This window comes from Pteropus alecto, unplaced genomic scaffold (genome assembly GCF_000325575.1).
Source record: "Pteropus alecto unplaced genomic scaffold, ASM32557v1 scaffold92, whole genome shotgun sequence".
Lineage (NCBI taxonomy): Eukaryota > Metazoa > Chordata > Mammalia > Chiroptera > Pteropodidae > Pteropus > Pteropus alecto.
Window position 1 is genome coordinate 6500830 of NW_006432447.1, and position 27198 is coordinate 6528027.

At 50.3% G+C, this 27198-nt stretch overlaps 1 protein-coding gene across 1 annotated transcript in view; it reads left to right on the forward strand.

Moving 5' to 3' along the window:
- KY (kyphoscoliosis peptidase) overlaps nt 1-19371 on the forward strand; it is a 48093-nt gene extending 28722 nt beyond the window's left edge. Inside the window, exons 7-11 of the mRNA XM_015585762.2 lie at nt 2731-2839; nt 4432-4549; nt 12557-12745; nt 14049-14239; nt 18027-19371. Coding sequence (XP_015441248.1) covers nt 2731-2839; nt 4432-4549; nt 12557-12745; nt 14049-14239; nt 18027-18922 — 1503 coding nt within the window. The 3' untranslated portion in view covers nt 18923-19371. The remainder of the gene's footprint in view (nt 1-2730; nt 2840-4431; nt 4550-12556; nt 12746-14048; nt 14240-18026) is intronic.
- The last annotated feature ends 7827 nt before the right edge of the window (nt 19372-27198 follow it).

The window sequence follows — 27198 nt, forward strand, 5'->3', positions numbered from 1 at the left end:
GCCTGGCAAAGAAGGGGAGGTTGGATGTGGGCCGTCCTGAGAAAGAGACTTGGGAGCATTTTGTTGAGATGCAGCAGAAAGGGGATGGGACAGCAAGGACACGAAGGGAGGAGGCGAGGACACAGGTGAGCGAGGGCACTGCCGAGGAAGGCAGGCCCTGCAAAGGCAGGAGGCCTGGACCCAAGGCCGACAGAGAGGCTGACTGAGCAGGAAGGAGCGTGAAAGGACGAGAGCAGGAAGGAGGGCTCATCGGAAAGGAAGTCCTGCCGGGGCCTCGTCGAGTCTAAGGCCAGGTCATCTGCGAGATGAGGGAAGGGAGGTGGATGGGGGGTATCCACAGTCTGCGGAGGGTGCGGTATGTGGTAACGACCAACGGAGGGGATGGGACAGGCTACTGACCAGGCTCAGAGAGCCAGTACCAGGAGCCCAGCTGAGGCCAGAGAGATACCACAGAGCAGTGGATAGCTGGAGCCAGCCCGGCCCAGCTGGCTGAAGTTTGTAGTTACCTCAGGGGTCAGTCAGGCCATAGTGTGGGCCTGCAATGTGATGGGCGCTGTTCTAGGCCTCAGGAGGGGGACAAAGGCAAGGACTGTGGAGTTGGAGCTGGACATGGAAGAAAAAGAGGCAGGAAACTGCAGGGTAAGTGGGAGACAGAAGAGGGGCCAGAGGTCTCTTTGTGGTCAGAGTAGCTTCCGGGGTTCCAGGGGGAGGGGCGGAATGGTTCCAGGAGAGAACAGGTCAAGGCATACCCTAGAACCGAGCACCCAGTTGCCCCCACTGCTCTAGAAAGACTGAATACAATCAAGGCTGCCTTTGTTGCAGCTCCAACTCAATTTCCTCCTGAGGGTCCCTGCAAGAAAACCTAATTTGTTCCCTTTTAAAATATATATATATAACATGAAATTTGCCATTTTAATCATTTTTAATTGTACAACTCAGTGACATTATTACATGAATAATGTTGTACAACCACCACCATCTATTTCCAAAATCGGAAGCTCTATACCCATTCAGCAATAACTCCCCGGCCTCCCTTCCTCCAGCCCCTGGTAACCTCTAATTCACTTACTGTCTTTCTGAATTTGCCTATTCTAGATATTTCACATAAGTGGAATCATACAATATGTTTTCTTTTTTGGTCTAGCTTATTTCCCTTAGCATCATGTTTTCGAGGTTCATCATGTTGTAACATGAATCAGAACTTCATTTCTTTTCATGGATGAATAATATTTCATTGTGTGGCTATATGACATTTTGTTTATTCATTCACCTGTGATAACAGTTGGGTACTTTTTACCTTTTGGCTATTGTGAATAATGTTGCGATGAACATTTGTGAACAAGTATCTGAGTACCTGTCTTCAGTTCTTTTGTATCTATACCTAGGAGTGGAATTATTGGATCATGTGGTAATTCTATGTTTAACTTTTAGAGGAACCACCAAACTGTGTTCCACAGCAGCTGCACCATTTCATATTCCTACCAGCAATGTACAAAGTTCTAATTTCTCCACGTTCTTGCCTACATATCTTGTCTATCTTTTTAACCATAGCCATCCTTGTGAGTATGAAGTGATATCTCGTTGTGGTTTTGATTTGCATTTCTCTAGTGACTAATGATGTTGAACATCTTGTCATGTGCTTATTGGCCATTTATATATCTTTGGGAAAATGTACGTTCAAGTCTTTTGCCCATTTTAAAATTGGGTTGTCTTTTTGTTGTTGAGTTGTAGGAGTTCTTTATATATTCTGGATATTAACCTCATCAGATATATGATTTGCAAATATTTTCTCCCATTCCGTAAGTTAACTTTTCACTTTTTTAATAATATCTTTTCATGCATAGAAGTTCATTATTATTATGAAGCCCGATTAATCTATTTTTTTTCTTTTGTACCTTATGCTTTTGGTGTCATATCTAAGAATCCATTGCCAGATTCAAAGTCATGATGATTGATCCCTCTGCTTTCTTCTGAGTTTTATAGTTTAAGTTCTTGTGTTTAATTATTGGTCCTTTTCGAGTTATTTCGCATATGAGGTAGGGATCCAACTTCATTCTTTTGCATCTGGATATCCAGTTGTTCAGTGCCATTTGTTAAATGACTATCATTCTCCTATTGAATGAACTTGGCACTCTTGTCAAAAGTCAGTTAGCCATAGATGTATTATGAATTTATTTCTGGACTCTCAATTTTATTCCATTGGTCTATAAGATCCTTATTCCAGTATCACACTATTTCAATTACTACAGCTTTCTTGTAAGTTATGAAATTGGGAAGTGTGAGTCCTCCAATTTTGCTCTTTTTTCAAAATTATTTTGGCTATTCCAGCCCCTTTGCAATTCCATATAAATTTGAGGATTGGCTTTTCCATTTCTACCAAAAAAAAAAGCTATTGTAATTTTATAGGGATTGTGTTAAATCTGTAGATTGCTGTGGGTAGTTGGGCCATGACTAGGGGCTGCTACAGCTGCTTAGATACCCACTTGGCTGGCCCCAGGATCTACAAAGAAAAGGTATGGTGGCCCTAGGGCCAGTGATTCAGCTGGTCAGCCCTACCCACCAATCTAACCCCCCATCAAAGGTTGCCCTCAGCCCAGCCTTTGTCCCTCTGGGCCTCTCCCCTCCTTCTCTGCCTGGAGGAAAGGCAACACTGGCTGCAGGTGGCAGAGTGCTGAGTGTCCCACAGCCCTCGTCCAGGCCCTGACACAGTATACCCCTCTCACTCCCCAGGTGACGGTCAAGAGTGGCCTGGACGAGCTGGTGAATGACCTGCTCCAGGAGGCCCACAGTGATCTGGAGAGGGTCCGCGCGATCTGGATCTGGATATGCCACCACATAGGTAGGACCGCCCGTGCTGCCACTGGCTCTAGGAGCTTTTGAAGCCACTCCCTGCAGTCCTCTGTTCCCAGGGAGCATCTCTGAGACTCACTCAATCACCAAGGTGTGTGGAACAAGATGGAAGGTGGAGGAAAGGCGCTTCCAGATGACTGGATTGAATAACTTAAGACTAACCAAGGAGGGTAAAACTCATCATGTGCTAACAGTCTTCAGGAAGGGTCAGTGGGCGGGGGTCCCATGTGGCCCTCTGCCCACAGCCAGTGGCCACCTTCCCGCAGTCCTGGCTTCCTGGTAAACCTGCTCCAGAGAGATGAGAACTCAGGACAGGAGATCATCTTGAAAACAAACAAACAAACAAACAAACAAACAAACAAAAAACAGCAGTTGAGGAGGAGTTATAGCTGTTTGAAAAGTTATTTCAACACCAGAGGTTGCTTGAAGTACCAACGGCAGGAAGGGTAGGCTCTCCTCTTCCTGCTCCTTGTTTCCACTGGCAACCTCGCTCACCGCTCTCAGCCCAGTTCTCAGAGCCACCTCAGGGGACCTGGGCCTGTGCAGCTGCCCACACGTCTTCAAAGGACAGCCTCAGGAGTCTGACTAGGTCAAGCCAAGCCCTACAGGTGGTTGCTAAGGGAATAATGGATGCTGCCCTTAGCAGTTTATGGAGGAACCAGATGATGGGTGAACTTCCAGTGTTTTTCCTGTTACATAATGATCAAGGGATCTCTCCTGGCCTGCTACCACCAGGCTTTTCCTTTGTCTTCCCAAAGCAGCAGTTAGAGATGCAGCTTAAAAGATAAACTCACCTGGTACCAGTAGGGTGTCTGATCATAGGGCCTGAGGGACCACCTGCTCCCACCCCAAGCCCAGCAGCTCAGCCTCAGCCTTAAGTGGGCAGGATCAGAAACAGAGCATTTGGTAGGAATTTGTTTACTGCTCGCGCACACTCTCTCTCTCTCATACACACACACACACACACACGCGCGCGCGCGCACACACACACACACATGCACAGTCCCTTTGTGTCCTCAGTGGCCACAGTGATTCCTGTCTCAGATCCTCAGCCCAGGCTTCAGGCTCTATCGTTAGTGAAGTGACAGGCTGTGGGAGAACAGTCTTCTCTATGTGGGGCAAGCTTTAACGGTAGCTCAGAGTACCCCGTGTGGGTCAGTGTGAGGCCTTGGCCTTGTGGGGCCGCTCCAGGGACAGAGAGCAGCTTCACTGTAATGGCCTGCAGAGCTACATGAGGGTGGGGACAAGTGGGCAGAGCCCCCCACCCCTGAGTGTGGTCTTGGTCTCAGCCCTTCCTCAGAGGCCTAAGGAGCCAGGCAGCCTCTCTGCCAAGGTCTTGGTCTTTCTCTCACCACCTGCACAAAGAGGTGACTTTTCCCAGATCTCCCTGGGGCTGAGCCCCTGGTTCCATCCACCCACAGTGTTTTTTTCCCAGGCCTGAGGGAGGCCAGCCAAAATGCTGCTGAAAGCACAGCTAAGGGTAAGGGCGATGCCACAGGCAGTGGGCCCCTCTCCCCTCTGCGCCAGCTTTGGTGGCATCGCAGGACCTGATTTCTCATGGCCTCTTCCTCTGCCCTCCAGAGTACGATGTTGAGGCCGCCCAAGAGAAGAACCGCCAGGCCTTCAAGCCCACTGACATCCTGCGGACCCAGAAGACCAACTGCGATGGCTATGCCGGGCTCTTTGAGAAAATGTGCAGGTACGCGTGGCGTCCGGCAAAAGGCAGGCAGCCCTGGGACTGACCACCTGGCCCATCCCTTTCTCCTTCCAAAGTTCTGTGTGCCTTCGCCCACATGCCAGCCCTGAAACCTGAGTTTGCAAACTCTGCTCTGGAATCCAAGTGAGTCCTGAAAAGGTCAATTTCTCCTGTTTTAACACCAGCATAATTGACTTTGTACCATCTGCCGGGCTTCACGATGCATTAACATAACGGCAGATGAATGCACAAAGATAATTTGGTTATAAAAGGCCCTTTTTCCACCTTCTCCCATCTCTGTGCAACTGAAGGTTAGAAGAATGGCAGATCTGGGAACAGGAGGACAGTGGCTGCCGACGCCAAGGGGACTGTGAAAGGCTTGTCCTCGGGGCTGGCACAGGGGCCCTCTCTCAGGGTAAACAACAGATCTCCTACCTGAAAAGATTTGTCCGTTGGAAAAGTTGAACGAGTAGGAAGCAGTGTCTCTCTTGGAGCCTTTGGGCTCTATTTTCATTGTTCTGGGAGTGAGCACCTGACCAGATTGCCCAGGGGCTGGATGACAGCAGGAAAGTGGCTGGTAAGGAAGCCATTTGTATTTGGAGTCATCATTGCTGGTTCTGGGTGATCTTGAGACAGACTCAAGGCTGGGGAAGCCCTACTGACCCCCATAGCTTCCTGTGCCCACTCTCTGAGGTCTGCTGGATTCCCCAGGAAACAATCAGCCAGGCCTAAGGGCCACTGAAAACCCCTTGGATGGGTGGACCCCTGCCCATTTTCTCTGTAGGCTCCTGAGAATGGGTATTCTCAAGCACCCAGACATCAGCCCACCAAGACCGCAGATAGCTAGTCATCAAACCAACTGTAGCAACAAAGTCCACAGAGGAGGAGTTGTCACGTATCAGTGTTGTATAGGCAGCTATAAGATGTCCTACTACGTTAGATATTCACGCAACCAGTTCCTGGCCTGGCCCCTAGCTGTTTGCCTCCCACCCTCCATCACTACTGCCTGCGCCCAGTGTTGCTCCAACCCTGTCTGCTCTTCCCTTCCCCCAGCTCCAAGACCCACCCCTGAAACCACAGCCCAGAGACAACCAGGGCAGGTCAGAGTACAGAGGAAACCAGCTTCTCTACTCCCCATTCCCTCAGCCAGAGCGGTCGTCTCCACCCTGCAATTCCCACTGCCACCCCCTCCCCCAGACTTAGGTGTCCCCCACATGTCTTTGGGCTTCTCCAGGAACCTCAATCATCATCAGCCCCCCACCCAGGCTCTCTAGGCCCTAGGTTCCTGAACAAGACTAAAGGCTCACACTGTCCCATAAAGTCCTTCGGCATCTGACCTCAGCCACCCTTCCAGACATGCACCTTTGATACCGGCCGCACTTCCATCTCCTCAAGCTTGTTCTGCTCCCCGCTCCATGACGCTCCTTCCAGGCCCCACTCCAGGATGGCCCAGCCCTACCACCTTCCCCTCCCTTGATCTTGATGTCATCAGCACAACTTATCCACGAGCTCATGGTTTGCCTTATGCTTTTATTTAATAACTTTTCTAAATTTTTTTTAAAAAAGGGTTAATTGTAGGTGATTTATGAAATGCACAGAAGCAAAAAGAAGAAAATTAAGTTACTCTGAATCCCACCACCTAGAGATAACACTTAACATTGTGTCATAGTCCTTTCTGGACTTCACTCTATCATAGAGGTGTTACCTGTGCTCATTTCCTCTCATGTGTCTATATGTCCTTAGCTCCTCTCTCTTTCTGTGTCCTCTGTGACCACCCATCTCAGAATCCTACACACAGTAGGCCCTCAAAGACAGGAAATGACAGGATAGTCCAGCAGACTTGTATGAAATGGACCTTATTCTCTTTTAAAATATGGAATAACCATCAATCTGTCAACTCTTTGTGCCTAGCATCTTTCAGACCATAACTATTTTCATCTGAATCTGCAAATTCGAAAATACTCGGGATTTTTAGATCACAGAATATATCCTTCTCTAGCAGTAAAGCTTTCTGGCACGGTATAGAAAGTGTGCCAGATTTAAAGCCAGAAAGATTTCCTGGTGCTCAGTTTACCAGACCTTAAGTTACCACTTACTAGTCTTGTTCCTTTTGGAAGGCACAAAACCTGAGCCCCCTTTTCCTCATTTGTGTACTGGGACTATGCTGCCTACTGTCAGGACTATAGGACTAAATGAGAATGTGCAGTTTGTGGTTTGCTAACCTGACTTTGGGACTGTTGTTTTTCTAACCTTCCTTGTCTTTCTTGAGTACGGAAGAGCTTTTGCTCTGTGGAACTTTCCTACAGACCCACATAGACTCCCAGAGACTTGGAAAATTGACACTTAACTTGAGTGAAACTGTCAGCTTTTTGGCCCAGTCCAGATGCTTAATGATGGCCACATTCTGGCCTGCAGCTCATCATTAAAACTCGTTTCAACATGTTGCATCATTTAAAGTTAGGTTTCAACCTGGCAGTTACCCTGTGCAAGACCCATCACATTGCCCGGGATGTTTAAGGATAGCTCACAGTTCCCCGAATTCCTTTAACTTTGCTTTAAAGATTGGTAACCTCATCTATACATCACTTACCGAATTCCCCTTACCTTTAAAATAACTGCCAAAGGTTTGGTAAATTCATTAGCTGATTCCTTAATTACCGAAGACATGTAATCTACACTTGCTGATGTATCCCTGCTTATTTGTCAGGAAGTCCTCTTAGCAAGAGTTGTACCCACATGGCCATCATTACTGCTGCCAGTCCATCCTGACTCCCTGCAATGGCCTCATTAAAGACTGATTTAATAAAGCAATTTGGTGGGGAATTCAGATATTTTCAGAACATCATTTGTTTCCTCATCGTCTTTCCCAAGTAACTGATGTGAGGTATATTGTTGATGCTATTGCTCGTAGCTGCTGGTCCAGTTTCTTTCTGACTTTCTATCATCTGGCATTAATGTCTCTCTTGTTGCCTCAATTGTCACAGCCTTAATGAATTCTGCTTAATTTCCTTGCGGGACCAAGCTTAATCCCCCAGATTCCTGCCACCGAGTCAGCTTCTAGTACATCCTCTCCCCTTGTTATCACAGCTCTAGCAGCACCAGCAAGCAGATTTTCCAGATACTTTTGATCAAGCCAGGAGCTTAGTACCTGTTTGAGGCTTTGATGCCGAGGGGACTCGTTGTCACCCATCAAATGTCAGTCAGTTTTCTATCCATCCTTCAGCTGTCAAAGAGAGCAAGAACAGTGGTATGTTTCTGCCTAGCATGATGTCCAGGCAATCTCAAAACATCGCTTGTTTCCAAGTCCTCGAAGACGGAGGAATGACCATCTCAGCCTCCTGGGAGAGGCAGATACATTGGATAATCTTAAATTATCCCCAAATCTGACTTCGTCATATACAGCTTCCAAAAGAGACATCTAAACTCCTTCCCTCTTATAGATGCATCAAAGGATAGCACTCACAAATGTGAATTACATCACTACAGCAAACCATCCTTTAATGTTGCTCTGTATACCATCCAGAAATTTATAGATTAAAACAAATCTTGGTGTACAAAAGGGCTACTACAAGGCAAAGCCTTCCAAACTGGGCATCCAGACAACTGAGTCCTGGTCCTGCTTTGGCCACTGGCTGGCTGTGTGTCCTCAGGCAAGTCAGCCTCCCTCCCTGAAAGTCTGACTCCTTACCTGTTGCAGAGGAGGCCCCTGAGGTCACATCTCAAGAGGCTTTAAACAAGGCCTTCGAGAGAATTATTACTCTGATCACACTTACTGACCTCCCCATAAGGGAGGTATAAGAAAAGGGAAAGGGAAGCAAATAGCAGAAATATAAAGACGCTTTCAAATTCCAAGAAATCAGCTACATAAATTGTGAAACGTAAGTCATGGTTATGCTTGTCCTGTTGCAGAATAAAAATCACAATATTTTTTGGCCAGTTTACCTTTATCACAATAATATCAACCTTGAAGACCAGCATTTCGGGAACAGCAAGGCCCCAAGACTTCTAAATCCCATATGCTTGCTCAGTGAAAGTGAACATTGGGCTTCAAGTTAATGAAACCATATTCCCTAATTTCACTATTAGAAATTACAATATTTTCAACAAGATACAAAAAAAAAAAAGAACAGGTTTCATTACCCTCCTGCAACTACCATCGGTCCCTCCCTTTCTCCTGCATTGCTCAGGCCGGGAGGGGTGCTCAGAGCTGGGGAAGTCCTCTGTGGTCAGCCTGACAGGTGCACCCTGCGGCAGGGCCTGTCCGTGCAGGACTAAAGCCTTATGACACAGTTCCTCTGGCGGAGCCTGGACCACCTCTGGACAAAATGATAGTCACAGTCTGGATCTACGTCCTTAACGAATACCAGTGGCGTTGGGCTTGTCAAAACTGTCTAAGATAAAAACCAAGATTCTGCAGCCTGAGGTTATTAGATAGATGTTGTGGGGTGGTAGTTTGAGCTTTGGGATGGCTGGCAGAGCTCTTTAGGAGATGGAAATGTTTGCCATCCTCTGTCCTTTCTTCAATGCTCTCCCAGCTCTTTCCAGAAAATTCCTCCTCCTTTGGGGTTCACGGGGCTTTGCTTATCACTAGCATTTTAGTGACAATGCACATATCCATCCCCCTTCCAACTATGAGCACATTTAGGCCAGCCGGTGAGCTTTATTTCTGGAATATTATATTTATTGTTATAGTATTTATTATGACATGATATATGCTATAACATGACATGACATGGTAATATGATTCCCTGGTGCCTGGTATAGTGCTTTGCACATAGTGTATGTGGTCAGTGATCTTTTGATGGCATGAAAAGGCCAAGAGTCATCCTGACTAGCAACCAGCAGCTGGAATTACTAGTTCCACACTTTTGCATGAGAATTATGGATTATTAATAATAATGCTTTACTATAAGCTTGTCCAATTCATCTTGCACATTGCTGCCAGGTAAAAAAAATATATCCTCATAGCATAGTCAAGTATGGCATAAGCTTATAGCCAAGTTTATTTTTTCATCTTTATTCTGCCCCAGGCATTCCCCATGGCCCTCCCAGCTTCTCCTCAGTCTGTCAGAGGAGAGTCAACCCCTAGCGTCACTCCTTAATGCCATCTTTCCTTTTTGCTCATGATGAGCCTGGCAAGGTCACACTGGAGGTGACCATTAGAGCTGGGAAGAGAGCTGTGATCTCCTGCCTCGGCCCAGTGACCACCCACTCAGGCCAAGTTTGAGCTGATGTCCACCTCAGCGCCTGCTACATTTCACTGGAGCTTGCTTTTCCTTCCTCCCCTGACTCCAGGTGGCTCTGAGCAGAGGACATCAGTGGGCAGCATGTCCAGATGTGTATGGCTGAGCTCAATCCAGTTCATCTTACTGCAAAACCGCCCGGTCTCTAAACACCACTGTTCCCAAGACTCCCTTTACCCTCCCTCCCCCCGCCCCACATTATACTAGAAATTGATATGCACAGACATTCTGGGCAAGAAAGGAAAATAAGTCACTGAGGAATGTAATTTCAAGTAATATTTATGAATTTTTTTCCAATTCTAAAAGTAACACATGATCATTATTGAAAACTAAGAAAGTATAGAGAAGTTTAAAGAAGAAAATTAAAATCACCCAAAATTTTATTACCAAGAGACCAGGTGACTTTTGTGCTGTTCTCTCCATGTCCCACCCTGCCCACCCCCATCTCATCCTTCTTGAATGTGTGCGCGCGCACACACACACACACACACACACACACACACACGGAGGCATGTGCTGAGGGCAGGGTTTATAAGCGTTTGTCAATTAGTGTTGCCTCAGGAGAATTTCTTACCTCACTGAACATTTCTTCTCCCCTTCTCTTTGAGTATATGGAGCCTCCTGTTTAGGCCCACCCCACACCCCAAACTCCACCTCACCCCTCTGGCCTTGCTTTCAACCCTCCCCTCTCTGCCGTTTTCTCTAAGATTATAAACATAGTCAGATGTCCTCATCCTGAGAACAAGCCCCTCTGCCCTGCATCCCCTCACCCCTCTCCTGGCAGCTAAATGAGGCAGGGGCTCTCCAGGTGTGCATGCTGCACTTTCTCTCCTCCTGTGGGTTCCTCTGCCCCGCCTCCTGGGCCTCCGGCCTCTGGGCCACCCGTTCTGCTCTGGTTTTCAGTTTTGATCTTTACCAGCAGAAACTCCTCCATCAGGACCCAGTTTCTCTTGCTGTCAGACCCCAACCCCCATGTGCTCCTAAAATCCTTCCCACAGGGCCCAGATGGCCTGTTCTCTTAGCATGCGAGACCTGGACCTCTTTTTGTGAAGCTGCAGGCAGAAGGTGGGGCTGTGGGACTGCCAAGCCCCTCAGGAGCCTCAGCAGAGAGGCCTGCACCCTGCAGGGGAGGGAAGTCCAGGCCACCTCCCTGAACCAGGCCTGCCAACCCCTGGAGTGGGAACAGGGCTCCTCTGTGCCCATGAAGCAGCCCCCACACAGGGGGGATCTGGTAACCTGGAGGCTCCACATCTCACCTCGTCGATTCTCTCAACAAATGACATGTAGATATAGATAAGTCATATTTAATCCAATATTCTATTAATCATTGATCATTTTTATAGGGGAATTTCATATAGTGAATGCACGGTAATTTCACCCCATTGCCTGAGAGGCTCCATGGTGCTCTTCTTTAGAGCAACTGAGGCTGCAGACCTGGTCCATAGCAGGATCCCGGCCACCAGAGGCTACCGCCCTGAACCAGGCCTGCCACCCCCAGAGTGAAGAATCGGTGCATTTGAGTGGAGTGTGAGGTCAGCGCTGCAGAGGGCTGGCTGGGCGGCCACGTGGTGCTCCAAGGACCACCATCTAAGGGGCCATCACGCACACTGGATGTCACAGATCTGTGTATTTATTATACCAGTCTTCCACAAGTGAAAGCAAGTGTCTTGAAGAAGGAGTAACTTTTTCTAATTCTAACGAAGGCCTCAAAAGGGCCAGTACAGGGTGTCTCATCAGTCAGACTAGCAGTCTGCCCCCTCGGCTGTCATTCTGGGGGCAGGGACACTGAGAGGAAGGCCAGCGGAGCTTGGCAGAGCTCTCAGGGCTCTTGCATGGCCCTGGGGTGGTGCCCACTGCCCAGGGCCAGCCTCAGGTTTCACGTACAAATGCCCAGAGTATAGCTTCCCAGTGGTGCCTGTGGTTCCCACAGGTGCCTAGCGCCCAGCCCCCACCATCCAGCCCCAAAAGTGTTGCCAGCTGGGTTGTGAACAGCAGGGTTATACACTGTCAAGGGGACCCAAAAGTTCAGAAAAGACTGGTCAGCATTTTCACATCCGTAGGGACAGCTATGAGGGCCTCCAAAGCTATGCCCAGGGCAGTCAGTCAGCAAATGACCTTAATGCACCTTTGCAGCCCTGGCAGTCAGACCTAAATGATGCTGGCAGTGGACCCGCCCTCCCGGGTCAGGGCTGGAGACATCGGCTGTCCTGCACCAGGGGTCCCCACGTAGATGTCCTGGGGCAGGACGTAGCAGGGGCAGTAGGGCTCAGCTCTCTCCTGCACCCTCACGTCCAGCACCCCTCCCTGACACCCCACCATGTCACCTAGACCCAACTCCTCAGTCATACATACGTTTGGAGCCGCTCTGGTTCTTCAAGAACATTGCCGTGTCCCTGGTTTCCGTGTTCTTGAGGTGATCCTCGTAGGCACCCCCTGGCCTCACGAAGAGCTGCCGGTGAGCACTTGGGCGGGCTCTGAGGAGAGACGATTCAGAAGTGATTTGTACGGTCTCAAGGGAGTCTCAGGACTGCAGCCAGTCTTCGTCAGCAGGACCAGCCAGTCCTTTGTCCCCCTGTCCCATGGCCCTGGAAATAAAAGCCCTCAGACTGTATACATGTGACTATGAGAGAGGCAAGGAAAAGGAGAGACATAGAGGGACCTGTGGACAGCAGACGCACCTGAGGCCGAAGGCCACAGACTGACAAACTTGTGGGCGGGGGGTGGGGCCAGCAGGAGCCACCTCTCAGACCCCCCGTCCCACCCCCAGGATCGCTGGAGTGCAGTGCATGTCCGTGCCCGGCTACTCCAAGGGCTTTGGCTACCAGACGGGGCAGAGCTTCTCCGGGGAGTTTGACCACGCCTGGAATGCCGTGTACCTGGAGGGGAGATGGCACCTGGTGGACAGTACCTGGGGCAGTGGCCTGGTAGACACCACCACTTCCAAATTCACCTTCCTGTGAGTACAAGTCTCAGTTCTGTTGAGCGTCTGGTCGCTGCAAGTAAAGGAGGCTGAGGCTGAAGGTGGCAGCAGGTGGAAGAGGCCAGGTGGGAGGGAAGGAGAGCCAGGGTGGTCTCGGCCTGTCACCCTTCCTCAAGCTCCAGAGTAAGCTAGCCCCAGGCCAAATATAAAGGCCCAGGCCTTTGTGTCACCTCACTCTCCACTGACCAAGTCCCTCCTCTGGCTCCCTATCGTTCCCTCCACCCAAGCACTAAAAACTTACCGTGTTTGCCCACGGGCCACATATGAGGAAAGGCAGAGCTGTGAACCTTATTTAATTGTGTGTAGGTTCCCTGTAAGCCTTTGACCCGTTGACTGTATCACGATGCACAGATGCCAGAATTCTCTCTTAGGGCTTCCTCCAGACGCCCGGGTTCCTCTCCTCACCTCTGGCCTGAATGCAGCCATATCACATCTCGGGGATAATGTTATTTGGGAAGGGGTGCTATCTGTCAGCCACAGTGGGGCAGGGTACCTGAAAGGCAGGGGGCTGGAGCATGAATGTCCTCCAAGGCTCTGGCCAACCCTCACCTTCAGCTAAGTCTATGACATTGGTCATGGATCATGATGTCCATCAGATATCAAGAAAAAGGGCCTTGTCTCCGATTTTTGCGATTTAAATCTTGACAGTCATGCACACAGGACAGATTACAAGAGCATGCACACAGCTCCACACGCAGGGCCTGTGCGCTCACATACCCCCTCGACCTCTGTCAGCTCTGGCCCTACTCACCTTGAGCCAAGGAAAGCCTCCCTGCTCAGACAAATCTCACCATCTCCCTTTGATCCCCATCACTGACCTCCAGAGAGCTACATCTGGTCGGCCCCACAGAGCACGGAAGGGCCTCCACCCACACAGCGGCTCAGGCACGGTGATGAGCTGGGGTGATGAAGCTGGCCCACCAGAGCATTTTCCCTCCCCGCCTTCCCTCCGCCTTACTGGCTGGCACCTGGTCTGCAGGTCATGCCTTTTGCTTTCTTCAAATCTTCGTTTGGCTTTGAAAGCAGGAAAGCTTTCTTTTGGAAAGCACCTCAGATCCTGCTGTGGCTCCTATTTCTGGAAGGAGACACCGAGGGTTTCAGGGTCCGTGTTAGGATTGGAGATGGCGCCTTTCATTCAGGGCATCAGTGGGATCCCCCTGTGTGTGCATTAGCCAGAAGAAAGCCCCAAAGGTGCCCCTGTGAGGCCCTGCTGCCCATTTCACAGGGCTGGGGCCTGCTCACCCTGCATGGCTACTGACCAGCTTTTCCTTCTCTCCAGCTACAATGAATTCTACTTCCTCACCCACCCCGCGCTGTTCATCGAGGACCATTTCCCAGACAACAAGAACTGGCAACTGCTGAAACCTCCTCAATCCCTGAGGCAGTTTGAGAACAACATGTATCACAAGAGTGAATTCTACAACAAGGGGATGCTGAGTGCCTACCCAGAGACTCCTGTGGTCCGAACAGGTAACCCCGGGCCTGCGGCCTGCAGGGACAGGGCGGCCTGCTCTGTGCATCTGGGCACCTGGGCCCACACTCGCAGGGACAGAAGCCCGCTCACGCCAGCGTGAATCAAGAAGGGGGTGCAGCGTGAATCAAGAAGGAGGAAGTCTGCAGGTTTCCCTTCCCCCAGGAGCTATACTCACAGCCCAGCCTGTTGGGGAGTCAGCGCCAGGGACCCCAGGTGGGCTGAGCCTCTGTCAGCTGACCCAGCAGGAAAGGGCTGCCCTGGCTGCACCCGCCTCCCAGCTCAGGTGCTGTGTTCTCTTCCCAAACCCCTGGCAGAGAGCATGTGTTGGCCCAGCAGAGCCAATATTTTATGTCAGTGGTCTAACCAGATATTCAGGGTGCAGCAGCAGGGGGTGTCTTAACACAGAAGGTGGGGGAGGTGGCCACTGAGCTGGGTCTTGAGAGCTGGCGTAGAGCAGGCATTGCAGTAGATGGGAACAAACATGTCATAGGAACCTCTGAGCTCAAGTACCGCCGGACCTCCTCAGTGACCTGGGTGCCTGTTGGTTCTGCCGGCCTCTGCTCCTTCTCCCTTCCTCCTGGTGGCAGGATCCAGCCTTTTCCAGGTAGCTTCCCCAAGCCGAGCTGTCCTCATGGCTGGGCTGGACGGACATTTGCTCCCCACCTCCCACAGAGGCCACACAGGCAGCCACCTGAGTGTGTTTGTGTACCATTGGGTATGGGGGAGACCAGCCCCAGGGGTCTAGAACTGTGGTCATGAGCCTCACAGGACTGTCTCCAGAAACCTGGTCTTATGCATCTCTGAGGCCCTGGTCTGAGGCGGGGCACATAGTCTAGACACACTGCTAGGCTTAGCACAGCCGGGTCAGTGTATCCCCCACCCCCACTTTAACAAAGGATCGCATGCCTGGCTGCTCCATCTCTGCCACCAGGGGAGCCTGTGTGCTCCCAGGGGGAAAGGCCTGAGCTCTAGCACCGAGTGGCCTGTGGGTGGGCCCAGAGTGGTGGGAGCCCTTCTCCACACTGCCGGGGCGACTGGAGCATCAGGGAGCACAGGTGCCTCCACGTTAGTTCCAGCCGCTGTCCCTTCCACCTCACAATGATTCCCTTAACCAGGCTGAGCTCTGGCATTCTTTTTACAGCTCCTGCAGCGAAAACAACAGCCTGAGGTGGCTCTCTTGGGAGGATGCATTTCCTGCGCTTCTGAGCCAGGATGGCCATGGCTGCCTCGGGTTTTAACAGATGCAGCCTGTTCTGTCTGTGGTGGGCCACGGAGCCACAGGGAAGAGTGCACCAGGCCACACCGACATCCAGCTAATGCCACTGCACTGAGTGTGCCTTTTCAAGAGGCATAGAAGTGTAAACACTGGGTTTCTTAATATATAGTAATGTAAAATTTGATTCCACACCCATGATGCATATTTAAAGACTATTTCTTGGTTGGAGCTAGTTATGTTAAGAGTGGGGGTGGAAGGAAGCAGAGAGGAAAATTGAGATGCACAAAGGCAGGCAAGAGAGAGGACATAGGGTGGTGGTGGTTGAAAGCCACCGGGAGCAGGAGAGAGCTAAGGAGGGGTGAGGGGAAGAGGAGGAGGAAGTGTGCAGAGGAGGTTACAGGCTCCTACAGCCCCCAGGGGTTGCTAACCTTTTATTCCAAGTCTTCTCGCCATCCCACTCACCTGTGCCAAGAACCCTCGGGGCCAGGCCCTGGGATGAGACAGGAAAGGAGGTAGGTAGGCACCTTCCCCACGCCCAGAAGAGAGGATGGACATTAATTCATCACAGTGGTGCTGAGTTCCCTGAAGGAGACTCAGGGCTCGAGAGAGGCTTGCGGGGTGCTCGGCCTCATTTGAGGAATCTGGAAAGGCTTCTTTGTGGTCGGGAGGGTGTGAGAGAATGCCCTGTGGCCCCGGGAAGGAGGGCTCTGGAGCTGGTCGGACAGGAGGGCACTGGCCTGTCCACTGGTCTCCAGTTTGATGGCGGCCCACAGAAGTGAGCCCAGGTGGATATTTTCACAGGAGCCTTCGGTCTGCTGTGTGCAGGTGCTGGGCAGCGCTCTACACACCAAAAGTGACTCGCACAGGCACCTCACAAGCAACTCAGTGTCAGATGGAACAGGACAGGGGCCGTGAGCAGTTGAGGACTGAGGGAAGGAATGACAGCAGAAATCAACCAATCACTGAGCTGGCTTAGAAGAGAGGGTGAGGGGAGAGGAAGGTTTCATCCAAGAGAGGGTAATAAGTCTATTGTTCTTGGTCACTTGCCTTTGGAAGTTTCCATGGGACAGATATCCCACAGGTGGCTGAAGGCAGTGGAGAAAAAGTGTAGACAAAGAAAATAGCACAAAAGCACAAAGAACCCCGCAATTACTGGAATGGAAAGGGAAGGAATGACAGCAGAAATCAACCAACAGTCAGAGGAGTGGGAAGAGGGCCAGGCTGGAGACGGTGGAGGACACAAGGGCAGGAGTGGACCTCCCAAAGGGCATGGTGGGCAGCCAAGATTCTCCAAGAAAGTCACTGAAGACTCTGGAGAGTGGAAACAGTGGCCAGATTTCAGAGATCCAGTGAGTGGAAGGGAAGTGTAGTGGCATGGCGTTTGGGAGTATAAGGTCATGAGGAGTTGGCAGTGCCTAAGAAGGCAGGGAAAGTTTTCCAGATAAAGGAGCCAGTGAAAAAGCAGAGGGGAGGGCCTGATCGAACTCCCATCCTTGGCCTGCCGCCTGTGTGGGGATTCTCATTCCCAAGGTGGGAGTTGGCACTGAATGCAATAGCTGAGCAGCCTGGGGCAGGGGGGCGGGGTGTGTGTGGCAGATTAGATAGGAAGTCTCAGGGATGCTTGTCCTAGAGCCCCGGCATCGCCTTCTGTCTCCCGGCAGGAGCACTGCACCCCAGCCCGAGGAAAGCTTACAGTGAGCAAGGATGGGACACTTGTCTCCCTCCTGTATGCTCATCCAAGAACGGGGCAGGGAGGTTGCTGGTACAAGGACCAGGTAGGAGAGTGTTTACCAGCTGCAAAGACCAGAGAACTGACCACCTGTCCCCCCCAAAAATCACTAGGAAGGAGGAAGGTGAAACTGTAGAGCAAGAGGAGAGGCAGAGGGAGGGTGGATGCAAAAGAGCCTCCCGTACACTCGCTGACTCTTCATTCCAGAAATATGGCTAAGCGGTGCCCATGCAGGAAGCATGGGGTGGGGGAAAATGGAGCAAGGAAGTCGCTTCGTGCCTTGAGCACAGTCCCCAGGAGTGAAGTCGTTCCTAACCATTCTCAAGGTGATGTGTTGTCGTGACAGTTGTTGACACTGTACAAACAGATGCTAGAGGGAGCAGTTTGAAAGGAAGACTCAAGACTTGGAGGAGGAGGTCAAAGTTTGGCTCTCCAACCAGGCCCCCTGGCCCTCCTTGCCCCCTTGGCCGCCTTGCCTGCTCGAGAATCAGGCTGAGCCTCCATGCTACTTCATCTAACGTGAATCAAATGAGTGAGGCGAGCACATACAGCTGGGGACAGATCTTTACTTAAGACCCCAGCTTTCGACTCCATCAAAGACAACCACCTAAAGTGGGTAAGCAGACCCGTCCAGTGGTGTGCTGCAGCTGGCTTATGTTGTGTTCAGTGACATCACATTGGCTGCTTAAAATCAATCACGGTGAAAGTATTTACATCACGGAAATGGGCAAATGCTACAGATCAGGGGTTTTCCCCCAGAGAGCCAGTCGTTACACAGGTACCAGCACATCAGCACTTGCTGGACCCACCTCACCTGACCTTGGCTTTCTCTCCACAGTGAACGGGAAGGCCACGGTCACCATGGAGAGCGGTGCCCCAACCCTGTTCATGTTTATGCTCAATGGCAAGCAGGAGCACGGGCTGCTGAGCCTCCGGAAGAACGGGATGAAGCTGGAGGTCTACCCTCCAACCACGGGCACCCACAAGCTGCAGATCTTTGCCAAGGGCAACTCCGACGTCTACAGTGCAGTGCTGGAGTACACGCTCAAGTGTAACTATGTGGACTTGGGGGTCCAGCTGCCAGCCGAGCTGCACCAGCCCGTGGGCCCCAGCTGGTTCTCGGAGCAGATGGGCATCTTGAAGCCCTCCCACCCTGACCCCATCATCCACACCAGTGATGGGCGCTGCTCCGTCAGCTTCGGCGTGGAGGAGGGCATCAGTGTCCTGGCTTCCCTGCACGGAGACGATGGCCCCATCACCGAGGAGACGCAGCGGCGCTACATCTTCCAGCTGCACCGAGAGAAGCGGACAGAGCTGAAAGTCCAGCTGCCCAGTGCCGGCAAGTTTGCCCTCAAGATCTTTGTCAAGAAGAGGCAGGAACCGGGCAACTATGTCTTTGTCTTCAATTATCTCCTGTGCTGCACCAACACCAAGGTGAACTGGCCCATGTTCCCCGAGAGCTTTGGTAACTGGGGGCAGGACAACGAGCTGCTGGAGCCTCTGTCGGGCGTGCTTCCCGCCAACCGGAACGTCCCGTTCAAATTGAAGCTGCACGGCGTCGCCAAAGCCCTGGTGAAGGGGCAGGACACGTGGCCCCTGACCCTGAATGGCGAGGGCTACTGGGAGGGCAGCTGCAACACGGCTGGCTGCCAAGAAGTCTACGTCATGGTGCTGGAGAACGCCAACCACAGCTTCTACTCCTACATCCTGAAATATAAAGTGAACGGCCAGTGAGGGCCGGTGCCCGGTCACCCCTCCAGGGAGGGCCCAAGGGAAGTGCAGAGAGCCCTGGACACCACCGAGTCTGCATGAAATCACTTCTAGGCCTCTGCCTCAGTCTCCCTGCCGTGCCGCAGGAGCTGTGATGTTTGTGTTCTGATGGCTTCACAAGGGGACAGAGGCAAAGGCCCTTTAGAAGAAAAAGGTGCTATGTAAATCCAAAGTATTGTAAACTGTATGCCACTGCCCAGATGCCCTTTCTCGTGTTAATGCCGCTGTTGTTAAAAGGTCGATGTGGGAAAGCAGGGCTGTTGCCCAGGCTGAGAGCTTTTCAGGGGATGGTGAGAAAATTCTCCTCCGGGCCCCAGAGGGACATGACTTGCAAGGCTGAGTCACCTTGAATCACAGGACCCCCTTTTAAGTAGCTACAGTGTTTCTCACCCACTCCCGGACCCCAGGGAAGGTTGGGCTATTGTTTTTTCCCCAGAGCTGACCATCTTCTGCTTTCCTGCTGCTTCTTCATTAGGTGCTTCTTGCTCTTCAAAAGCCCTGGGGAAAAAAATGTGGAGAGGAAGCTAGCGCCCCCAACTGGCTGGAGGCTGGTGTTCCCCACAATCCCTGTGTATGCTGGGAATGTGGCAACCGAAGAGTTACGAGGAGACTCCAGAGTGGAGAGCAGCCAGTGCCCACTCTCGGGGGTCCTGGGCGGGGACCACCATGGCGGCCCTGCAACCTAGGGCCTCCGACTGTGCTCTCAGTGGAGCCTGCAAGACAGTTGGTTCGGGCCCTCTCTGAGCCTGCACCCTTCACAGGGAGCCTCAAGAGGCCTGCCAGCCCCTGGGGAGTCTTGTCGATCACCCTCAAGATAGACCCGGCAGGGAAGCCAGGTGAGGGAGCAGGGCAAACGCTGCAATGCCAGGGTGACTCCCATGATAACTGGGCTCTGCCGTCCCCCAAGAGTCCCTGCCAGCAAAGCCGGGGGGAACCTCGACATGCCCTGGCAGCAGTTTTTGTGCTTGTCGCTATCCCATCTCCTTTCCTCCCTTTCCCTGAGAAGAGAGACCCCTGAGGTCCCATCTTCTGTGGGGACAGTTCAGAGCCCCTTTTTTGCTCAGGCCCAAGAAGTCTTGACTACCCAGCTGGCCCGCAGCAGCACCTCTGGCAGGTGTTGCCATGGCAACAGCAGAAAGGCTGGCTCCAGCGAGGGCAGTGAAGAGGAAAGAATGGAGAGGCCCTGCATGGACATTGCAACACCATCCTGGCACACGGAGACGCTCACGGTGGCCCCTGCTGACCTCCTGGATTCTTCAGCTCTGCAGCCCGTTCCTATCTCAGTGCCTTGGCCCCAGAAAGCCAGACTTCCCAGCACTGTCCCCTCGTTGCTGCTCCAGTTGCCCCCAGGCTCAGCTACAGCTAGGACCAGCTGGGGATCCCCACAGCTTCCTCTGCCTTCATTCTCTCATTTGTGTATTCAACCCATGTTTGTGGGGCACTTAATAAGCACCAGGCACAGTGCTACATGCTGGAGCTACAGAGGGAACATCCCAGAGCTCGGGGTGTGGGACTCAGCCTCCCTCACGCAGGTGTATCTGGAGTTCCAGGCTTCCATCCCTTTCAGTCCATCGTCCCCCTAGGCTTCCTCCCTAAAAGGTCCCCAACTGCCACTTTGTATGGCACTGGCCCAGAGCAAAGTTATAGCAGTGCCATCCTCCACCAGGCTGGGGACTCTGGAACACGCTGGGAGGACCCCCAGGGAGGGGCCGAGCTGCCCTGGCCTGTGTCCAGCACCTTCTGGCGGAGGCTCTTCCCCCCAGGCATTTAGCACCATGTCACGCAGGCCTGGAAAATGCACAAAGACCCCAGGGAAGGAACCTTTGTGCACTACGACTGGGAAAGGACAGAACTTTTACATCCTGAAAACAGCCTTTTCTCACACCTTTGATTTTTATGGGCTGAAAGAAATGTGCTGTTTCATCAAAATAATAAGTGCCTTCTATGACTCATGCCGTTCATTGGACCCAGAGCTGCCTGCTGAAGACGTGCATCTTTTAAAAAACAATATGATTAATCAATATATTCTTGAACATGCAGAGGATGCCACCCAGCATAACAGGAGCTGTCGCCAGAACCAGAGACAGAGGCCCAGCCAGCCACTCAAAGTGCCTGCAGAGCATACCGCCTGCCCCTCCCTCATTTAATCAGGTACTCCTTCTGTACAGACAGCTGTAGACACAGCCAGAAAACCACCTGCATTTCTTTCCACTGAAGTAAAAATACATGAAATGAAATCCCATCTTCATGAATTTTAACATGCATGCTGCTCAGGGTAGAATTCGGGGTTGCATTTAGAAGTCTTTTATTCAAACCCCCATCTTTGTTCCCTGGTCGGCGAGTCCCAGCAGCCGATGGAATGGCACTCGCGCCCCCTGGTGCCCATAATGCGGAGCTGCCAGCGCTGCACATCGCGAGGCTGAACCTGTCACCAGGGTTTTTACGCAGAATTTGAAAAATGCTGCTGCGATGTTTATGTTAGTTCACTCGGTGCTCTCTCGTGGCTTCTCAGCGCTTCCTCGTGTATACCAGGAGCGCGTTTTGCCACACACAGTTGTGAAGCGAGCCTAGGGGACTGGCCGGCGAGAAGACATGAATGTAATAGGATTGGGGAGTGCTTTGCCCGGAAATCCCATCTTGAAACAAAAACACTGGATATAGGACTGGATGGGACAGTTTTCGCCACATTCATTGCTATGCCAGCGAAGGTCTGAAGCTGTTCAAATTCAGAGAGCTTTTGCTGGCAAGTCTCAGGATGGCAGCCCCCAGGCCACAGGCCGAAAGGTGCTGAGGGTCTGAGAGGGTGGGACAGTGCAGGAGACACATGCGGTACAACCACAGCCACAATTAACTTCTTTTCGGCTTGTTTCGGAATTGCCACCAGCGCAGCTGGACTCCGTTTTCAGCCTGATTGTGATCGCCGTCAGTTCCCCATATGTTATTTTGTCCCAGCAGCACAAACGCCACACATACAGCCTGCTGAGATTAAAGGGAAATAGATTAACTGAAGCATGAAAGATTGAGGCTAGACATACAGAACTGTTTCCGGTTGTTAAGCGAGAGGGGCAAGTCGCCAAGAAAGTTGGCGAAATCCTCTTCTTAAAGGACCTGAAAAGTAGAAGAGTTTTCCCAGTGGTCTGGGGAATTTAGATGCCACTCTAACTGGAAGGATTAGGGCCTCTCCAAACCAGTTAATCTTGAAATACACTTGATCGCCCAGTCTCTATACCTGTGCCCCACATCAGTTTACCTGAGGTCTATCATTTGTTTTCATTTGGAATAGGTAGTTGGGCAATTTAAGAAGTGATTACTTTTCATAACGCGTGCATTGAGTTGTGTGGGCCGGTGGCTGTTGAGTATGCTTTACCCACATTGTTGCTGGTGTTGTTTTTCAATAAAATTTATATTCATTTTTATCCAACAATGTAATTATCGATCCATTCTTATCACTGCTCTCACAAGAGGGGGAAAACACAGGGAAAAACACTTTCATGTTCAAAGGAAGCCCCGCGGGGGAGGAAAAAAATCAATGTCCCAGCCATTTGAATGTGATGGTGAGATGCAAATGAGATGTCAGGCAAATCACTATTTCACATTAAAGAAAACATAATTAGGTTAGCTCCAGCCCCTCTCTCGCTCACATGCCTTTGAAGAACATGAAGGCAGTGTTTCTTTCATTGAATCTTGTTTAACTTGAAATTTTTAAAGTCAATCCTAATTTCTGTTTTGAGTGTGAAAAAAAATGTACCCCAAATGCCTATCATTGTACTTTTTTTGCTGTTTTGAACACATAGAAATATTCATATACATGCAGAAACTTTCCAGCAGGTTACCTAAACAGATTATTCATAAATTAGATATTTAGGGAAATATGGAACATGAAAATCTAGATACCTCTGGGAAGCTGCTGTAACCATGGAGACCATTCTCGTAGCTATAGTGTGAAGGAGAAAAAGACTTGTGTTCCCAAACCAAGCCCTGTTGTGTCTTTCACTGCTGGATCCATGAACATGAGCCCCAGCTCACTTACCCTTAGGAAGAAAGCCCACAGGTGGACCATGTCTTTAACAGCATGTTGAGGGAAGTCAGAAGAAACAGTCTCCCACATAATAGAAGCAGGAACTCTTGAATTATTAGAACAGTCTGAAAATGCCAACCCCGAGGCTGAAACGGATGACCTCTAACGTCCCTTCCAGTCCGGAGAGTCTGTGATGCTGTGTCTCCGTGAACAGAAGCTGGCAGGCGGTAGACCTGGGATTGTCAGTTACTGAACATCTGAAGGGCCCTGCTGTGTTAAGAGCCTGCCCTGCAGCCCCCAACAGACTGTGCTGCTTGCTTCTCTCTTGCCTGAGGGCAAGGGGCTGGAGAGAACCCAGCCGAGGGCCCAAAGGGGAAGTAACAATCCCTGACAGAATGTTGATTCTCTCTGATTTTGTAAGCAGAACTAAAGAAAACTAAAAGTCAGGCAGCAACTGGAATGTCCTCTCTTGGATGACCTACAGGCGTCTCTGAACCAAAAGATACTGAACCAAAGACACTCTTCTCCCCCAGGTTACCTCCAATCCCTCCTGGGCCTCCAATGCAGTAAATGCATCCCCATCCCCCAGGTACCCGAGTTAGATCATGGCAGCCTCTAGTGACTCCTTTGTACCCCTCAGTGAAGAAATGTGGTCTGTTCTGTGTGTGTCTCGTGTCCGACCTACTCCCCCAACTACACGTCCACTCTACCGCATGGCCTTTGCCATGGTTCAGGCCCTCCTCGTCTCTCAGCTACAGCATTGTGATTCCTTCCTGTGATGACATGAAGCCCCATCCACCCCACGACTCTCCATGTTTCCTCGTATATGAACACCAAGACTGTTGGGTTGTGTTAAGACAAGGTTTCCACGAAAGCCTTTCAGAAGAAGTTCCCCATCTCTGAAGAAGGCATAATTTTTGTCAGGTGCTCTGTGGAAAAGGTAGGTCTTCAAACACAAACTGGCTTTAATAGGGAGGCAGGAAAAATCCCAAAGTCCCCTCTTTTTTCTGGACTCTGAAGAGGCTAGGTGCTGAGGTCTTCACTCCTAGGTGACAGTGTGTACAAGGGCTCTTAGCACCGCAGCCAGAGGGGGACCTGAGACCATGCGGTGGGCAGTGGCAGAGCCCTGATAGCTACATCTCGTTAGTCAGATTACCCACAGGGGACTGGCCACCCCACCAACGAAGGTTAGCAGCAGAGGATGGCTAGGGACTCTTTGGCAATGAAGTTTTATGAAATTGCCTTTCTTTTATCTAATTGTGTTTCCTACCCCAGATTTTCCCCCCAGGACCCTGTTTGAAAGAGACCCTACAACCTAAGCTCGGTGTTTCTGTGGAGGAGCACACAGAGCTAAAGACAGCGGCTGGTCCCACCCACACCTACCCAAACAGAGCCTGACAAGTAAACCTTTCTGCAGGAAAGCTCCCAACCCCCAGGAGAACCTGTTATCTTAGGAAAGAACTGTGAAATGACAGCTCTTTGGTTATTTAAGATCAGAAAGCATAAATATTTTCTACTAACAAAGCCTGAGTATGCGGGACTGTCTTCAGGAAAGTTGATATTTTAGAAAACGATGCTCAAGTGAACAGGCAAAGCTCAGGGTTTCTTTGAGCAGGGTTGTCCTGGAGGCCAATCCTCTAAAGCGAAGCACCTGCAGGATGCGGGGTAGGAGACAAAGAGCCTCAAGGTTGTCTCCTGAGGGTGTGAGGATGAGAAGGAAACCTGGATAGGCCTTGTGGAATGGTTTCATGTCTTATGGTAAACCAGCTGTCCAGACGTTTGGTCATTGTCGCCTGAAGCATTGATTAAGAAGGATTCTGAGATTATATCCAGCTCCACAGGAAAGAGTATCGTGATTAGCTAGTGATCTATGGACACCGTATTGAAGGGTGAGGTATACAATGCATTTGCCAATCCTGACATAAAGGCAGCTAAATCAGGCTAACACCAAAATAACAAAGGGGATTATTCAGACCAGTGGGTAAGCACTGGCTTTCCACCAACCTAGTCCACTGACAACCCGAACCATCTTTCTGAGGGTGCACCAGAGGCCTCCCGACCACCTCGAGGCTCCAGGAGGATGCCCCCCAACCTCCCGCCTGGAGTCCAGACGTTTCGCTCCAGGAAGAAGGAGCCTGACCCAGCCTTTTTTGCTGTTTCACCTCCACGATCAAACAATACCTTGCACTTAAAATGAGCGATCAGTAAATTTTTAAAGTGAACATTTTGTCATTTCAAAAATGAATTAATAGATCACTGGATTTATTTATGTGGCTGTCGACCAAAAAGATTGTTGAGTTACAACCTCCAAATAGTCATTTCCTTCTTTATCCCGACTAACTGAAATACCGTATGCCAGGCAGTGAGCTCCTTTGGCCCTGTGGGAAATGTGTATTTACAGGAAGAGAAAAATGGCCACCTGGCTGGGAGTGCTCGTGATGTTTGCCACCACGAAGCAATCAGGGCAGCTGATCGATGGCAGGAGTGCCCCTCTTCTCGGAGACCCGCCGCCTTCGGCTTGTGCCGAGATTGGTTTGTTTCCATCAAGGGGACGGCTGACTGCCTCCCTGACACAAGAAATCAGCCATCATTCCACCCTGGCTGTGCAGGGACCAAGATAGTGCCGCCCTGCTCCAGGGTGGCAGGGAGGACTGTGGAGAGGCTTGTGGCATGAAGGCAGAGGGGCGGTCACACCACGAATGACCAAGAACAATTGGGCTGCATGATTAATGTAGTACAGATGTTACGAGTGAGGAGCCCCTGGCAGCTCCCATATGGACAAAGAACGGTGATAAGGAAAAATGCGGGAACATTTATTTAATACAAAAAATGAGCAGGATTCAAATTTTCCAATGAACACTTTGCTGACCTGTATATGTATTTGTATGTATGTAAATATCAAGGGTATCTAAAAAGTAATGTTTTATTATATTATAAAAAATTAAGTGTAGCCAGGATGCCGGGGGCCTTTGGAGGCTGTCCCCTCTCCCCCCGCCTCCCACTTCCTTTGTGATCATCCCACCCTCAGGACAAATAAGTCAGTTACTAAGTTGCAGTGTTCCCTTTGGATGGGATGGCCGAACAGGGCAACCCTGTGTCTGCCCCTCTGATTGTCTCCCAGACCCTGTCTCCCAGGCCAGGTCAGCCGCCTGCCCCTGAGCTTGCTTTCTTCCAGCCGCTCTCTTCTATGACTGAAATTACCTGCGAAGCTCCATCTACAGCTCTTCGATTCTCTTTCCAGGTCTGGTGGCCGTCTTGCTCAGGGAGAATCAGAGTCCACATTCTGCATATGAAGAAACCGCCCAAGGGCGTACAGCTGCTGAGCAGAGAGCTGGCTTTGAGGACCCTTTCTCTCTCCAATCTCAGACTCATTTCACTGGGTCCCATTGCCCTAAGAGCTGGGACAGTCTTCAAGCATTGGTGATGCAAATGGCTAAGGGCACAGGTGTGTTGCTAAGCGGCCTTGCATACTTGTCAGAGGTTTTGGGAGCATAAAGTGAGCTGGGGTCTGTGTGGTATCTTCAGGGAATAGCAGGAGCTCAGTCTTCTAAGATCAGGGGTTTGCTTGATTAAATGTTTGATGAATGAATTAATAAATGGATGAACTGTCATCTGAGTAGCCCACATATGTTTAGCCATTAATCAGAATAGATTTTAGCTGCAGAAATGTTTTAGCTGAGCATAAAGAGAAGGAAGGGCTGGTCTATAACGTGCCAGAACTCATGCCAGGCCCTCACCATGGAGGTCTTCTGATCTCAGGGCTGAATATTGAAGAGAGGACTGCCCTGAAAAGCAGAGACAATATTCGCGCCGCCCTCTGGGGTAAACTGAAATATTTAATTATGGGGTAAACTGAAATATTTAATGATAAAAGTAAAATGCAAGTATTAGATAAGACCTTGAATTTACATGAAAATTCCAGTTTTCAGAAAACTTTAATGAAAACGCTGAGCTCACTTTCATGACCTTAATTTTTTATATCAGGATTCTATGCTTGAAATTGTTACACACAATCCTTGATCAGGATATTTTTAATTAACAATGTCTTAAATTATTCATGGTTTGCTTTAATGAGAAACTTCGCAGGTAGTAGTTTCTTCATTTGAAAATTACAACAATACAAATTGTATCTTCAGACTTAAATTTTAAATCCTCTTCTTTAATTGACAAATTTATTGTTGAAGTTTCTAGTAATATTATGAGTAGATTTTGACTCCAATAA